General features: G+C 38.3%; 1 protein-coding gene across 1 annotated transcript; it reads left to right on the forward strand.

Annotated features, from left to right (window-relative positions):
- Positions 1 to 604: 604 nt before the first annotated feature.
- On the forward strand, positions 605 to 13,478 carry LOC145777056 (protein GDAP2 homolog). The gene is made up of 11 exons (XM_082588334.1): positions 605 to 819; positions 1,224 to 1,363; positions 3,858 to 3,980; positions 4,625 to 4,744; positions 5,171 to 5,247; positions 5,652 to 5,817; positions 6,401 to 6,575; positions 9,156 to 9,309; positions 9,647 to 9,841; positions 10,708 to 10,851; positions 11,416 to 13,478. Exons 1-11 carry the CDS (start codon positions 668 to 670, stop codon positions 11,518 to 11,520), a joined length of 1,551 nt encoding a protein of 516 aa, XP_082444460.1. The 5' UTR covers positions 605 to 667; the 3' UTR covers positions 11,521 to 13,478.
- Positions 13,479 to 15,993: the final 2,515 nt, after the last annotated feature.

The raw sequence follows: 15,993 nt of genomic DNA on the forward strand, positions 1-15,993 counted from the left end.
GTAACTTACTTAGGCTAATTATTATACCTTTCATGCCAAATAAGCAAGCACAGTAAGTACTAAACAGGTTTTCAAAAGCAATTTCAATTCAATTTGTATTTGATTTCAATTGTAATTTTCTCATCATATGTGACTAAATGCTTGTGTCAGTAAAAACTGTAAACACATCGTTTGAGTAACTGTATGATGCCATTTTTTATTTCAACTGAACATATCACCCATTGTAGCAATACAATGCGTTGGAATGACAATATGACATTGTGATATCATTTCACTTCCAGTTGTATATGAGCTTTTTGTTTGTTAGTCACAAAGCGTGTCTAATGAAAAAAAAAAAAACTTGTGATAAAAATTCAACATTGGTAAACAAAAACATCTGCACAAAACAAACTATGCTCTATGGATGAAATAGAATTTGAATGAAATAGTCTTATGATAAGATGTACCCTGTGGTAAGATGTCTTGGCGACAGATTAGCCGCACTGAATTGTTTTGCGCCATATCAGGCAAACCAGAATGTCATGTACTGGTAGTGGTACTTGTACTCCAAGAGTTTAATTGTGCTATGCCAAATGTTAATTTAGTTTTGTGCTGTTGCAGGTGTGCAATGGAATGAATGATACTAGTTGATAGAACTATAGTTACACATTCTAAATAACATTTTTCCATGAATGCCATCTCAACAATTAAGCTTGAGAATTTAAGGCCTTGGGATGCTCCGTCTTTGCAAGAAGAGTGTGAGAGTTCGTCGAATGAAGACTCAAGATGTGCCGTGAAGTTTGTCGTCTCCTCAGCAATCAACCAGCAGATATATTTGTGGTAAATGATTCTTATTCAGTATATTCATAACGTCAATTAATTCAAACTGTATTATACATGGTTTAAAGATAGCTTTTGAATTTTTTTTTATTTAATTTATGATGCATTCATCCATATATATTATATATACAGTATATATATTGTGTGAAAACTGTGAAAGTTATTCGTCTGCCAAAATGGTCTATTTGAAGGTGTGTATTCTAAAATCTAAATGTCATAATGCTAATTAATGAAACTAAAATACCGGTGTCCGGTGGTAAATATTGCTGCCTCTTAGACACAATGTACCCAAACAGCAATTTCTGTCATTTTAACATTCTTTCATCGTGTGAGGGAAGAAGAATGTAAAAATTACAAATTTTGTTGTCTGGGTAGTGTAGTTAAAGAAAAATATATTCTTTTAGCCAAGGAGGCATTGTCAACCTCGAGTTGGATTGCATTGTCTTGCCTATAAATGAGATGACATTAAAGATCTCGACGCTTGCAAGTGAGATTCATCAGTCTGCGGGTTTATCCCTTGAAAAGTATTATAAAGAATTGAAAGGTAAATTATTGTATATATTTTTTTTTCTTTTGTAGACTGTAGATCACAGCTTGTGAATAAGAACTGGCAATAAAATGATGCTTCGCTGTCAAAAACTGTCCTGTGATTTATACAAATATATAACACTTTGTGTATCTGTATGATAAAACTGTCAATGAAATTTCATGATAATTACTTTAGTTAAAATTTCATAACACTCCTGTTTATTGCACTGATGTATCCAAATGTATAAATTTATATTATTATTATTGTAACTGTCTCCGCTGCCAGTGTAGCCAAATCGTTTGGCATCCGTTGGCTTCGATCAGTCTTTCAACAAGGTTGATAGGATCTCCATTCTGTTTTGTCCTTTGCGATGTTTTGCAATCGGTGGAGATGTGGTGTGCTGAGCAGGGATCCCAGGCCAGCTTTTCTGATGTCAGATCTCAGCAGTTGTAATAAATTGGTACGGTGACGTCCGGTTCGGCCTTGGTACTTTTTGCTGCCAATTATTGCAAATTCAAGGGGTTTCTGAGGAGGTGAGTCCTGGTGAAATCTCAGAATGTGTCCAAACATGTTCCATCTCATGGTGGAGATCTTGCAAGACAATGGTTCACTGTTGCATATTTTGTAGAGATTTTTGTTCGAGATAAGACTGTTTGGCCAAGTATGACCAGTTATGACACGTAAATGTCTTCGATGACAGGCATCCAATCTTTCAAGACTTGCTTTGGTAACAGACCAGCTATTACAGTTGTAGATCATAATTGGGATGCAGTACGCGTTGTACAATCTTAGTCGCAACTGTAATGGGATTCTCGATCTCTTGCTCCATAGTTTCCAGTGTAATCTGAAAGCGACATTGCCTAAATTGCAGCGGGATTTGACATCGGCAGTGCTGCACAATAATAATCCCAAAAGTTTGTGTGTACGCCATTTTTCGTTTCCTCGAATCGGTAGGCTAGCAGTATCAGTTTCATTTGTGTCTGCAAGAAATATGTGGGTGAATTCAGTTTTAGTCTCATTCATGAAAAGATTGTAGTTTTTCAGGTTCTTTGTAGCAATAGATTGTAGCATATCAAGTGGCTGTCTTTCCTCATCCAGAAACTCAACATCGTCTGCATACTCCATTTCCAAAGGCATGCATGTGTCAGATATAGGGGGGTTTGGTCTGGAGTATTGCTCTCGCACTGAGCTCAATGCTGCAGATAGGTAGCAGGTGAAGAGTATTGGGGAGAGGCTGTCTCCTTGAGGGGAACCGATGGTAGTCTCAAAGTTTGCGGACATTTCGTTGTTAATGCGCACATACAGTTTCGTGCCAGCTAGCAGGGTGCGGGTTAGTCGCAGTTCATCTTCATCACAGCCAACTTGGTCTAAAATTTGAAGGATTTTTTTGCGTTTGATGGTGTCAAAGACTTTGGACATATCTATTCCCATTTTGTGGAAGTCCCATTTTCTAGCCATTACCACTGAAACGAGCATACGTTGTGCCCAGACAATGTCAGCACAGCTTCTGCCACGTTTGAAACCGCTTTGGAAGGGTCCAGTAAAGCTGTCAATTTTGTCTCTAATCCGATGCAAAATGATGATGGAGAGGATTTTTCTGATGCTATTGAGGAGCACAATGGGTCGAAGATTAGCTGGTGGTCCTTTTGGTTTCTTGGGTTTTGGTATAGCAATCAGTATGCCTTCGCCGATGGTGTCTACTGGTTTGTGTTGTTTGAAAGATTCATTAATAGTCTGTGATATTAAACCGGAGATTATGTCTTTGGAGAATTTGAAGAGTTCGTTGTTGACGTTATCAGGGCCAGCAGCACGACGGTTTTTCAAAGAAGAAATTGCTGCAGACACTTCCTCAGTGGTAATTGGTGTTTGCAAGGGTCTTGCTTCTCCGGTGAATGGTTGTATTGGTTCATCATCTGAATTGTAAACTTTTGCTGAAACCATTTTCTTACAATCTCTACTTTGCTTTTGTCTGAGACCACAAAACTGCCATTGACATCTTGAATCATGATGGGGGTAGGAGGCTTTCTCGCTTTAAGTAGTTTTGCTGCTTGGAACATTTTACTGCTGTCTTCAGATGCGGATATTTCTTCTGCCAAAGAGTTGGCCTTTTCTATTGCAACCTCCTTTAATTTTTTGGATATGCTGTGTAGGATGTTTGTACGTTTCTTTCGGAGGTTAGAGCGTTCCATGTTGTTTGTGCTTTGATAAATTTATATAAATTTATATTGTATATAAATTTATATACAATATCAAACTCAAGCAGTGATGGAACAAGCAATGTCGCAGGTAGTCAACAAATTATATTCAATCTGACATAAAAGATTGTGTTCACATTTCATGTCTTCGTTGCTTCATCTGCATTTGTGATAAGTTACTTGCATTTTGTCTTCAACAATAGATGGTCGATATGGTTGAGTGATTTTAAACTGTATTAGACATAATCAATTGTTTTGTCGCCGAATCTAGCTGCGCTTGGTTTGATATATAAATTGAACAATCCTTCTTTCAGGTGTCAAAACTGGAAATACAGTATTAGGTAGTGGATATGATCTTCCAGCTAGATATATCATACAAGTGATGGAACCTGGAAATAACATAAAATTTAAATCGGCCGTGCAAAACGCTCTTCACAGTAAGTGAATATGACACCGTATTGCTTTTAATCTTTTTATTTTTGATAAAGCTTCATTGCTTTATCACAAATTCACTTGTGTATGTACTAAAGTAATTCAAAACCATCTCGGTCCGTTTATTATGGATATTTTATATCACGCCAAGGCAGATTCGTTGCTATAAAAACAATTCCGGACCCTGCTATAATGTTAAAACCAAAATCGAAGAACTGATCATTTCTTCTGCTGGTAATTAATTGGTGCACTTCTTTGGTTGTCTCTTGTGCACCAGTTTGAACTGTGTATGTCCACCACTCTCGATTTAAATTTCAGTTTAGTTACATTGTTTATCTTTTCTATGCTACAATACCAGAGTGTTTTGTGGTGCAATCTTCTAAATTTTATTCTAATAAAAACTAAAAAAAAAATACAATTTTTGCTCTGCAAAATTAAGTTTTTTATGTCTTATTGTCAAACACTTGTGTTCGATTTATGAAACGAAACCAATATAATGAAGCGGAATAATGAGTTGCTTGTGTTGCGGCACTTCGAGGTGAACCCGGCCACCCTCGGTAACGTGGACATCACCGGATTAAAACTGGACTACTATTACTTGTGTGAAATTCTTTTTCAACACTTTGTTTTCTATTGCTTGTTCACTCAGGGTCATATCGCAATGCCATGCAAATGGCATACAACAATAAGTTTAAAACGGTCGGCTTTATTCCTTTGTACGCGAGTACTAGCTCTACTCTACTTGAAGAAGCAGTTCACATTGCACTAGGTGAGTTTGTTTTTACCGATATTAAGCGGTTTACAGTATTTCGTTGTATCGCTGATGAAATAGAGTGCACATGCAGTTTGATACATCATAAAGTGCGCCATTTTTAATACAAATATTGATTTTCAATGACAGTCTCCAATTAGAAGGAAGTAGTGAATTCTTATGAAGGTTTGTGTAGCCTGCACTTGTGTAAATCTTTGTATGATTTGTGGTTGTTATTTTTTACTTGTAAAAGCAAGTTTGTGTGTCAGATTGCATGGTCGGATTGACTTGCTGAAAATATTTGGAAATGCTGAACATCTTCTATGAAAGAACTAGGCCTCACTTAGTTGCATACTATGACCATATGAGACAATTTGTCCTGAGATTTTTAACATGTCAGTTGTCTTAGATGCATTAAAAATTTACAGTTGTGCTTTAATTTAGGTACAATAAGATGTTGCTTAAGCAAGCTGGGCCACAGTTTTCAAGCCATTGTTTTGTCTGTCGACCAACATGAATTGGTAAGTGATGTATTCGAACTTGCTTCGGAAATTTAGTGACACAAACTGTTTTGTCGACTGTGTGGCAGAGTGATGAGAATGTCTTCGCGACGTTCGAAAAGGACGTGGGTTCGACCCCGCTCTTGTGCACGCGACTGCGTCTCGGCAAGATAGTTGATTGCATCCCAAAATATTGGGAGCTGCTGACCTAATGACTTTGTTGTTGTCTGTTGTGTTGCGTCTGCAAATGTAGGCTACTGTATGTTGTTGTAAGGGGCACAAAATGAAACATGATTAGCCTATATTGTTATTATTACTACTTTTTTTCTTGTTTCTTTTATAGACAGTAACCCAGCTATTTGTGGTGTGTTCATTTACGTGTAGTAGTTCAATATAATAAGCAACTACTTTTTTTTTTTATTTAGGACCTATATTTGAAGTTTTTTCCTGCCTACTTTCCTCGTTCCACCGAGGAAGCATTACGTAACGCTGATTTAATAGCTTCACGTGATTTGGGTGAATGGGGCGAACGGATAGATGTTGACAGAGCGATACGCATCACTGATTTACCTCTCTCCAAATCATTTATCGGTAAATTGCATTTTTAGAAGTTTAGAACTTCTTTTATATTTTTTTATTCACGTTTGCCAATCGCTTGTGTATAAAAAAAAACAGCTGAAATTCTTTCGTGACTGTTCAGCAATTCTGCCACGCATTAAAACAGCTTACTTTGATCAGTCAACAATCTTGCAGTTGTTTATGGTATGCAAATGTGTTGCAAGCGTGAAGCGTGTGCATAACCGCCCACAATCTTTGAGGTGTCTAGAAGTATATTCTATTCTTGATCAATGCTACGAATCAAGTTTTCTCGATAAATTAGATTTGTTCGGAGCAGTACTGTAAATTATGTAATTGCAATTTTAACTGTGTAATTGGTTTCAATCTCACCTATCATTTGTAGCTCAACGTTTTTCAATAACTTAACGATTTCAAATGCATCATGCGTCGCCTACTACTTCGGAGACTACGCATAATGAGTATCCGGGCCGGAAACTCGGACCTTTTCATTGCAACCAATGGAAAAATAGCCTGATTTCCATCTGTGTTCCTACTCCACGATATTTTTGTGTCGCGATTTTATCGAGTTTTTGTTTGGTTTCATTTGTAAAAATAGATGCTCCTGAAGATGGCGATACCAGCATTTCGGGTGACCCTACTGCGTCGAACATTACAAGAAACTCAGTAACCAAGCATTCCTTTTCTGCAATCTCTGATGACCATGAAGCTGCAAGGAAAGCTCTCTTGAAAACCATGGGGAATGATAACAAACGAAATGCACAGGAGCGTGTGTAAGTTCTGTTGCACTGACAGTTTACAATGCATGGCAAGCAATCCACCGTTCATGCCGGATATCAATTTGGAAAAAGATTTCATCAACAATTCTTGTCAACTTTTTTTTATCCTAATCATTGTCAAGGGCCTGATAAAGATCAGTGGCTTGAATGGGAGTTGTCATAGTTGCTGACATCAACGGTCTACCACGTCATTCTGACGATAGGTTTGCATCGTCCGCCTCGTAAAGCGATTTGTATAAAGATGCGCTGCAAAATATGCGATTTAGGCACCACCATTCAAACGTGTATCACTTCACTAGCTAAGTCAGACTTCAATACAGTAAACATTGTAGAACAGCATTCTATACAAAAATGAAAACTGGCATGAACAAGCTGAACTGTTTAAAAACCAAACACAAAGACGCAAATCTTTTCCACTATTCGGAATTAGGTGAAAAAAGTTAACCTTTGCAAAAACGGGCATAAAATTATATTCGGCAATATCTTCTCGTCTTATTTTGCATGCCTGTTTATCAGTGTGGCATTTTATTCCCAGGCGTGCCAACCTTGAAAGGGAACATATGGAAAAATATGCAACAAAATACTTTGAAGATAATATACAAAAATATATTTTAAAATTTCTCGGACATCATGAACGAAAAATACAAAGATCTCTGCCTAGGCGGTTTCTCATGAGATGTGCCTGTGGCAGATAGCGAATAACATTCTTATCAAACTTTTCATAAAACAAAATAACCAAGAACATTTGGGACACTGCACGACGTGGAGAACGTTGACAAAATTTGCTTGCTCAGCATCTACTTTAGTTTATCAAAGGCCGCATCAGTGATGGTGCATGTGACAACAAAAATACAAAAATCAGAATTTACCATTGTTGCTGGCAATTCTGTGCGGGTTGATGCAGCGTGGTATACACAAACACAACTATAAAAACCTGTCCACGTACCACTATGGAAGCGTGTCGGAATGGCCCATTTCGGAGACAACCGATTCGGTGAATTCTTGAAAATTTCTAGGGTTAATTTAGGTAGGCGTTTTTTTTTTGTGTTTAGCTTCCTATGCCATGCAAACAAAACGGTTATTGTTTCGCTGAGGTAGGTGTAAAGTAGCTGATTTCTTGCTGGTATCAAAGCAGCGATATTCAGCAACGATTATTTTACAGGTTAAGCAATTAACCAAACCTATAATCGTTGATGTCAGTGGTGGATCATGTTAGTAGCGTTAAAGGGAGGGACGATTTCATTCATCTGACAAAGAAAAGTAGTTGACCTACATGTTAATAAAGTTAATTTATTACGTTAGGAAGCGATTGCAAGATTTGCCACTGATGTCGACCTGTGACTTTATTTGATCAACCTCTATTGCTAATCATGAAACGCCGTTTGACAACTGTTTTTTTGTTTTGTTTGTTTGTTTATTGTCGCTCAGACGTCTTTTGAGACTTTTTGCTGAGACTTTATCTGATTAACCTCGATTATATGCTAATTCCTTTGAATAAACAGATGCGCTGTGCGATTGTAGAAATCTCCGAAAAAGGTTGTCTCCTAATTGGGATATCTCCGAGTCGGCGCTTCCGAATCGGAGTCTCCGAATAGACACCGACCGGAAGCGTCCTGTGCCCGAAGAAGTTTAGTATTCTAAGAAAACTTCCATAGTGCTTTTGTGACTTCCGATATGCATGTACTGCAATGCTTTTAGTACAAAGGTGTAGTTCTTTAGTGTCCAAGCCAACAAATCAAACAGTTTTGCACTGTGAAGTGTTATGTGCAATAAAAAGGGCTAATTTTCTGGTTGGAATGCAACGGTCTGCACAGCGTGTAGGCTTTCGTTGGACTTGCCCGTTGTACTTTACGAGCGTAGTTGTCCAAGATCTTAATTAGCTGAAATTGCATAACAATTTGTATGTTAAAAATAACACTGGTTTGAACCTACAATGGATCTAAATTCCATGTTCTGCCGGTCTTTGCTGCCAGCTCATTAATAATTTATTGAACCGCCGCACCTCTTACGCGGTTCAATAAATACGGCAATGGCTGATACTAGCCTGATCTTGTTATTTGCAATTGCAATCAGTCTGCACTTTAGACTTCAGTTTCATTGAACCATCGGTTGTTTTGTTTGTGCGGTACTGTTTTTGTTGGTTTATTTTTATTGATATAAAGTTTTTATTTACATACTAGATACTAGTTAATTATTAATCATCAATATTTGTTCGGAAATAGTTATAATGAACTTCCACACTTTTTTCCGCATATCAGTCTGCATGTGAATGAAAAGCTGGTGTTTGCGTTCTTTTAAGGCTTTCTTTATACCACGTCAGTCGTCAATGTATGTTATGAGCATTCACTTATAGTCGGCTGCACAGCCGAGTGGTGAGAGCCTCGGTACCGCACTCAGGGTCAGTTCGACCTCGCTCAAGAGCATGCGGCTGTGTCTTTGGCAGGACACTTAAAAACATGCCTAAAGGTGGATACGAAGATTCGTTCCTTTGCTTTCCCGTCCGCTTAATTCGGATCCTCAACCACCAAGTGTAAGCCTGGATATGACAAAAAATCTAAACATGACTTTCTCTAGGTATCAAAGGTTACTACGCCTTGCCCGCACAGAAGATGTCTCTCAAATTGCCCAAGCGCAAGCCTTATACATTTGCGGGAAAGACAAAGACGGATCTCGGGTAGCAGTCCTTGTAGCAAAGCATATGGATATGTCGACCATGGACTTGGACAAGGTAGGTGAAACAACCGTTTGAAAAGAATGTTCTGATTCCGGACAAATCATTACAGGGAAGTGTTTTATCATCAGGCGATAGCTGGCAACAGGATAACATTTGTCATACCGGCGAATTGTTTGCCTAAGCTTATTATACGTACGTAGTTGCTGAAATAAAAGGTTTATGTGGACTTTGATACAACCCAGTATTAAGCAAATGCAGTAAGAAAAAGAAAGAAAGGGAGAAATTAGTGAGAGGAGAAATATGAATATTGCACGGCAGAATGTTTTCACAACGATCATATTTTCATAATCGCTATTTCGTTCATAAATTGCAGCATGTACTCTTTCCCCAGGCTTTGCTGTACTTCATACGTTTGCTGGATCCAATGGTAAGCGAACCGTACAATCTCGTTTATTTCCACACCATCTCGCAATCCAACAACCATCCACCGATGAGCTTCGTCAAGCGAGTGCACAACGCACTGGATCACAAGTACAAAAAGAACCTGAAGAGACTTCTGATCGTCCATCCTACCTTTGCGAGCAAGGTGTGAATCTCCGTGTATGGTGTTCTACTCCTGGACAATGATTTTACTGAACGTTTGTGACTGTGCTTTATTATAAAACTGCTAACATGTCACAAACAAAGACAATCCTGCACATATGCTTTAGTAACCGATTGCTTTCATTATAAGGATGCGATCGTACGTGGTATTTTTCTTGTGCTCTGCTAATGATCACCAAAACCAATTTGTAACTTCCAAGATGAAACAACACTGGTGGAGAGGTTACTTTGTTAGGTCACAAGCAAGCAAGCCAAGCAGGAACAAGGCATTTATAATGTCACAATAGAAAACAAACTGCAATCATTAGCTATACTTCGTTTAGTATATTTGGCCATAGTTTTAAATGCTTGAAAGGGGCTGGAGATGTATCAACAGAAAACGTTTGCAGTTTTTTCTGTTTTAAAAACATGATAAATGTCTTGTAGACCTTTCATTTTTACAGCATGTAACTTTCTTCTTTTCCCCATTCTACAAATAGCTTTTCAGATACTCCTTGACTTAAAATTACCGATATGTCCATTAGCTTTTCTCGTACAAAGAGCTCACAACAGCATTAAGGTTTCAAATCAGTGCTCCAACATTTCTGCACGTAAGACCACAAATCAAATACGATCAGTTACGTAATGCTCGCAAACAGCTGTAATGGGCGAGCCGTAGCAATATACTCATTGGGAACTCAGTGACGACGACCCTGACAGCAAATCAGTGTTTTTTTTACATTATTTCAACGTCTTCTGACGTTCAACGTTTTCTGCATTGGTTCAACGTCTACAGATGTTGAACCAATGTAGAAAACGACTGATTTGCTCTCTGGGGACCTAAACAACGTGATTTTCCTTTTTTTTTAGTTTTTTGTTTGGTTCTTCACTTCCTTTTCTGCTCGCGACGTATCTGGCCAAGTAACTTCCATCAAGAGCATTCCAGAACTCTACAAGTACATCGCTCCTGATCAAATTGAAATACCTCCTTTCGTCAGTGATTACGATTTAAAGGTAATGGAAAAGTTGAAACACAATTGTCAGCCCAGCAACTTATCCTCTCGTTCTTTCACCTTTGCATAGTTGGTGCAGTTTTGACTAGTCTTGATATTTCAGCATTAAAACTACTTTGTTAATGTTATCTTCGTTAGAAAAATATTGCGTTGTTCTCATGTATTAACTGAGAAGGTGATCCAGCTATTTCAGCTGTGTTAGTGGCAGTGTCCGAACTGACTCGCATGACAACGTCCCAGCTAGCAACAAGACGTTGAATCAATGTAAAAAGTACCAATTTTGCTAGCTGAGGTTTATTATTTTTGTGCCGTGCAAAGTATCGGTGAAAACGTTGCTATCCGCACACCTGTTTTTTTAGTAGATGGCGATTGTCCCCGCTAGTAAGAGTCCGCCAGCAGATTTTTGCAGCCCTTTTGCCATGCTTCCCGGTTGTTAGAGTTTTTATTGATGTCTTCTCTCACCATCTCAAGCCATGTTTTTTTGGTCTCCCATTTCTTCCCCCGCATGACCTTTAGTCCAAATAATCGTTGTTATAGCGTTCATGTTCAACCATTTCTTCACCAGGTAAACCACGTCGTGTATCAACGGCAGCTGCACCAGGCCCACTCGCTTCCCAAACCCAAGGAACAGTTTGCATCCGGGTCACCTGATGATGAACTTCTACTATGACAAACCATTGCTTCGTCGTTCCTCCATCCACTGTACCTGTACACAATCTTGCCCGCTTGCTTCAGTTAGGCGGAAATAACGATCTTGATGAATCTCCGACGTTTTTTGATGGCATCCCGTTGAGTTTGTCATCAATACCTTTTTGAATTTTTTCTATTTTGAGCAGTTAGATTTTTTTCTGCAGAAAATTTATTCATTTACTGTACAATTACAACTTCTTTACAGAATAAATGATGTGTAATGCTGAAAGAAGATATCTCAGTTTTGTAAATCGTAAAAATATGTCTAGCCTTGTACAGGACCATTTCGACCTGACCGTTTCTACAAACTGAAACGTAAAACCTTTCGGTCTGTTTCGTCCAGTCTAATGTATTTAGTGCATGTGTACCGACAGCTGTTTTATTGTCATTTATTTTCATTGCATACGCATTACAGGACTCGTGACCAAACGGTTGTAAGTATTTTATCAGTATCTGGTGTTTATTTTCGCGAAAGACACTTAAGTTGCAGATCATGCAATCACACATCTTGGTGCCTGCGTTTGTGTATTTTATGACAATCACGAACCCAGTTCAAGAGCTGAATTTCTTGTTTTTTAAATCTCTACAAAAAAAGCCTGCAGACTTGTCTGCTTGTCATAAATTTCACGAAAGTTTGTTATTGTTTCAAATGCATATTTCATATTGCACAAGCATCCTGTTACGTGCCTGATAGAAAATATGGTAATGTGGCGGTTGGGCAGCCAAAAATTAGCAACGTTATAAAACAACAACCTACATCAAGATATATTTGTCATTTTCGGTGGTCCACTTCATACTGATTTTAACTTAGTTTTCTTTTCTTCAGGCACGGACAGTGTACCGTACACTTAGGTTTTATAATTTATATATTACGTACCGCCAAAGTTGCACTCATTGTCGCCAGCATAGCGGTCTTCATACACAGGCCTTGCCAGCATGCAAGCCTATAATATTGACAGGAGGCCGGTGTATTTTGAATTCTGGGATAGTTGTGTTTTATAGGGTATCTGTTTGAAATGATAGTTTTGAAAATCAAAATTGTCAAAGTGTGATCACTAAATCTGAAATCACTACAAAGCTCTTAGTTTCACCTTTAAAACATTACATATTTTCCCAGGTTCCAGATGCTATTCATATTTTCAGCACAACCGCCAAAATCCAGTCCATTATATGTATGGTAAATACAGCGCAGAAGTAGCTCATTATTACACAAAAACACTATATCAGCTAGTACTCAGACTATCAATTTATAGTGGCAATCTTGAGTGCTATTAAGGGTAGCAGATAGGCCTCCAGTGAAACATAAAGCTTGCACGTTGGCAGGGCCGGTGTATAGGTCGCCAGTCATTAACACTCTGAAACGCCAAGCCATACTTCTGGTTTGGTTTAGACTAGAGTTACCAAAATTAACCCTTTGCTAGTTGCGAACATTACACATCAATGGTTGCAACTAATATTCTTGCTACCAGCAACATTGTCAGTTATTTCACTAATTTGTGCGATATCCCTGGTTGTGTACTTCAAGTTAAGTACGGTAGCTGAAGATTTTCTAGTCCGTTTGCAAGTAAAATTTAGATTATTCGAGTCCATTACTAAATCATGGTTTTTCCACCCAAGTAGGCCTACTGTTTGACATGTTACATTTGGCACATGTATTGCTTCAACTATGCTTACATTTTATTTAATATATACATATACTAAGAGTATTATCTTTCGATTCCATTGTTCGTGTCGCAATGTTCCACACTCAGTTCCATTTCTTCTATGCGATTGAGTAAAGAAGAGAATCACATCCTTTACTCATAAACCTCCCAACACCCACAACTTGTATTCTCGTCCTGAATAGTGCTCAATGTAACCCATTTGTTTCGGTATCTCCAAAATCTTCCGATTTAGTGAAGTGACCATTTACATGTTGACAATAAAATTACAAATTGAGGTGAGATGTGAATTCAGCCTTCTGTGCAGTTTCAACCAATTTGAAAACGTTGGTTTGCAGACCAGATCACTTACGGTCAGTGTCAATGCTAATCAGCTACTGCATCTAAGCTACCGAAATTAAATCTCCTTGCTCCGCACAACATCGCCCTGCAAGATGTGAATTACCAACGCTTGTTCTTTGTTTTCGCACGGCATAGTACAGTAGAATTCGCCTATAACGGCACTAGGGGATTGCAAAAACTGACGTTATAGCCGAATTGACGTTATAGACGAACTACCGCAAACTATTCCAAAACTGTCTTTTGATTAAAGAAAGAGGTGTATAATCCAGTCAGGTTTACTGTGTACCACCAAACTGACAAAAATTACGCAGAAAATACAGTAAACAAAGAAATTGTTTAAAAAAAAAACCTACAGCGAAAGGTACAAGAAATTTGCGCAATACAGCTCGTTACATACAGTAGTGGAGAAGTTTATTAGCAAAAAAGGCATTGATCTTCAGCTGTTTCGGTTTTGACACAGATTTCTCTACCACATAGTGGCTTCTAGTTTATACAGTACTGCATGTAGCCTACAACTGTTGCTTTGAGTTGTTTAAAGGTCAGCTCTCCCGTGATTTGTCACAACCTAATATCCGCCATTTTCAAGTTTTCGAGATATACGACTTTTTGTGTTTATAGCTGTAAAATTAACAAGGTAAAACACTCGAAGTTGACTTTTGGAAGGCTGGAGCGGACAACCAAACAAAATATTCAAGAATGAAATTTGAGTCAGGTTTTTGTTTGTTTATTAACATAATACATATGGCTTATATTTGGTTTTGCCAGATAACTAGTTATAACAAAAGTATTAGGTTTGTATGATAAAACCTAATATATACTCTCGATGTTGACTTTAACCGCCGTATTGGCTTACTTAATGTTATGTTTTTGTATGATAAAGCCTCATATACGCTAAATGTTGACTTTGACCACACTATGTTGACTTTGTAAGCCTAAATCAAACCTAAAGTACCGGTAAGCCTCTAGATTTCTCCCAGAACTGTGTATCATTTTATCACTGTAATCTCTAGATAACTTTGCTGATACCACAAAAGCCTGCTAGGTTAAAGGCTGTCGCTGACTCAAAATTAGTTGCTGGTAGCCTACTTAATAACCATGCCTTCATTTAAGGCAGAGGTGACAAACCTGCGGGCCACATGCGGCCCGTCAATGAGTTTTGTTAGGCCCGCAAAACGATTTGACAATCGCTCATGCATTAAAGACATCTCAAAGCTGTTTTATGCATTCACTGGTACATTCACTACACCTTTCCTTTGCTATTTTCTTGCCCTAAACACTAACTTTCAAGGTTTAAAGTTAGAAAATAGGAAAGCTATAAGGCAAAGTTGTTTAAACACTATTCACCAAATTCACCTTGTACTTTTGGTCGATTCCAATCTATGACGTCATATAATTTTGACAAGCGCTAAGTTGTGTGGCCCGATAACTCATGTGTAATTGACAAAGTGGCCCGCGACCGCAAAAAGGTTCGTCACCCCTGATTTAAGGCTACCGTACTACATTGGCTCATTGGCTGCACAACATCTGGGACGGTTGATTAAAAATGACCAAACACACTGAGTAGCGTACTCCCGGCCCCGGGCCTCTGCTTTAAAATCTTAATAATCATATGCAAGCTAAGTTTTTTAGCGTAGCCTACCGTAAAGTCAACTAAGCCATCAGTACACCAGTAGGCTACGAAAAATCAAATTGATCGGCGAGACGTAAGTGATACGGCATTAAATGAAAAGAAAAGCTAGTGTGTTCGGATGGACATTTTTAGGCTAGCCTACATAATTAAGCTTACTTAGTGCTTGACAACATTTTCGCCCAATCTGCTTTATCAAACGCTTTTAAATCCGCTTCATGCAACTCAAGAGATGTAAGATGTTGTGAAATAACCTGCTGCAATTGCTTCTGAAATTATGGCTGTCACGTGACGATATCCTGTTACGTGATTGGAGTAGATGAATATGTTAGGTTTCAGAAAATTATTCTTGCACAGATTAGAATATGTTAGGTTTTACCCACCAATTATCTCGAAAACCATACTACATTAGGGCACAAATTTTTGTCAGGAGATGCATGAAGCCTTTAAACGTAGAAAAATGCAAAAAAGTCATTTTTGACAAAATGGCGCATATTAGGTCTACCAAAATCACGGGAGAGCTGCTTTTTACACGTGATAGTTTTTCACGCGGGAAAAAAGTTAATTAAAGTCCCTGCTGCGATCGACGTAGCAAAATAAAGGGAAGACATTTTGCAAGCAGCAGCGCTAACTGGATTAAAAGACTGACCGTTCGTGGTGAAGGTGATGGCTTAAAGTGACGTTATAAACGAACAAAAGACGTCTGGGGACCAATAAAGGGTGCTGTCACATGCCAATTGACGTTATAGGCGATGCTGTTGTAGCCGAACTACAATGTACATAAAAGATAAGAATTCTGCCGGGACCGAGCGAAATGTGACCT

Source organism: Aplidium turbinatum, chromosome 9, assembly GCF_918807975.1.
Source record: "Aplidium turbinatum chromosome 9, kaAplTurb1.1, whole genome shotgun sequence".
Classification (NCBI taxonomy): domain Eukaryota; kingdom Metazoa; phylum Chordata; class Ascidiacea; order Aplousobranchia; family Polyclinidae; genus Aplidium; species Aplidium turbinatum.

Coding starts and splice junctions, on each gene's coding strand:
- LOC145777056 (XM_082588334.1), top strand. CDS start 668: ATGAATGCCATCTCAACAATTAAGCTTGAGAATTTAAGGCCTTGGGAT. Junction 1,364..3,857: donor GTATTATAAAGAATTGAAAG/GTAAATTATTGT, acceptor TCCTTCTTTCAG/GTGTCAAAACTGGAAATACA. Junction 5,818..6,400: donor TCTCTCCAAATCATTTATCG/GTAAATTGCATT, acceptor TTGTAAAAATAG/ATGCTCCTGAAGATGGCGAT.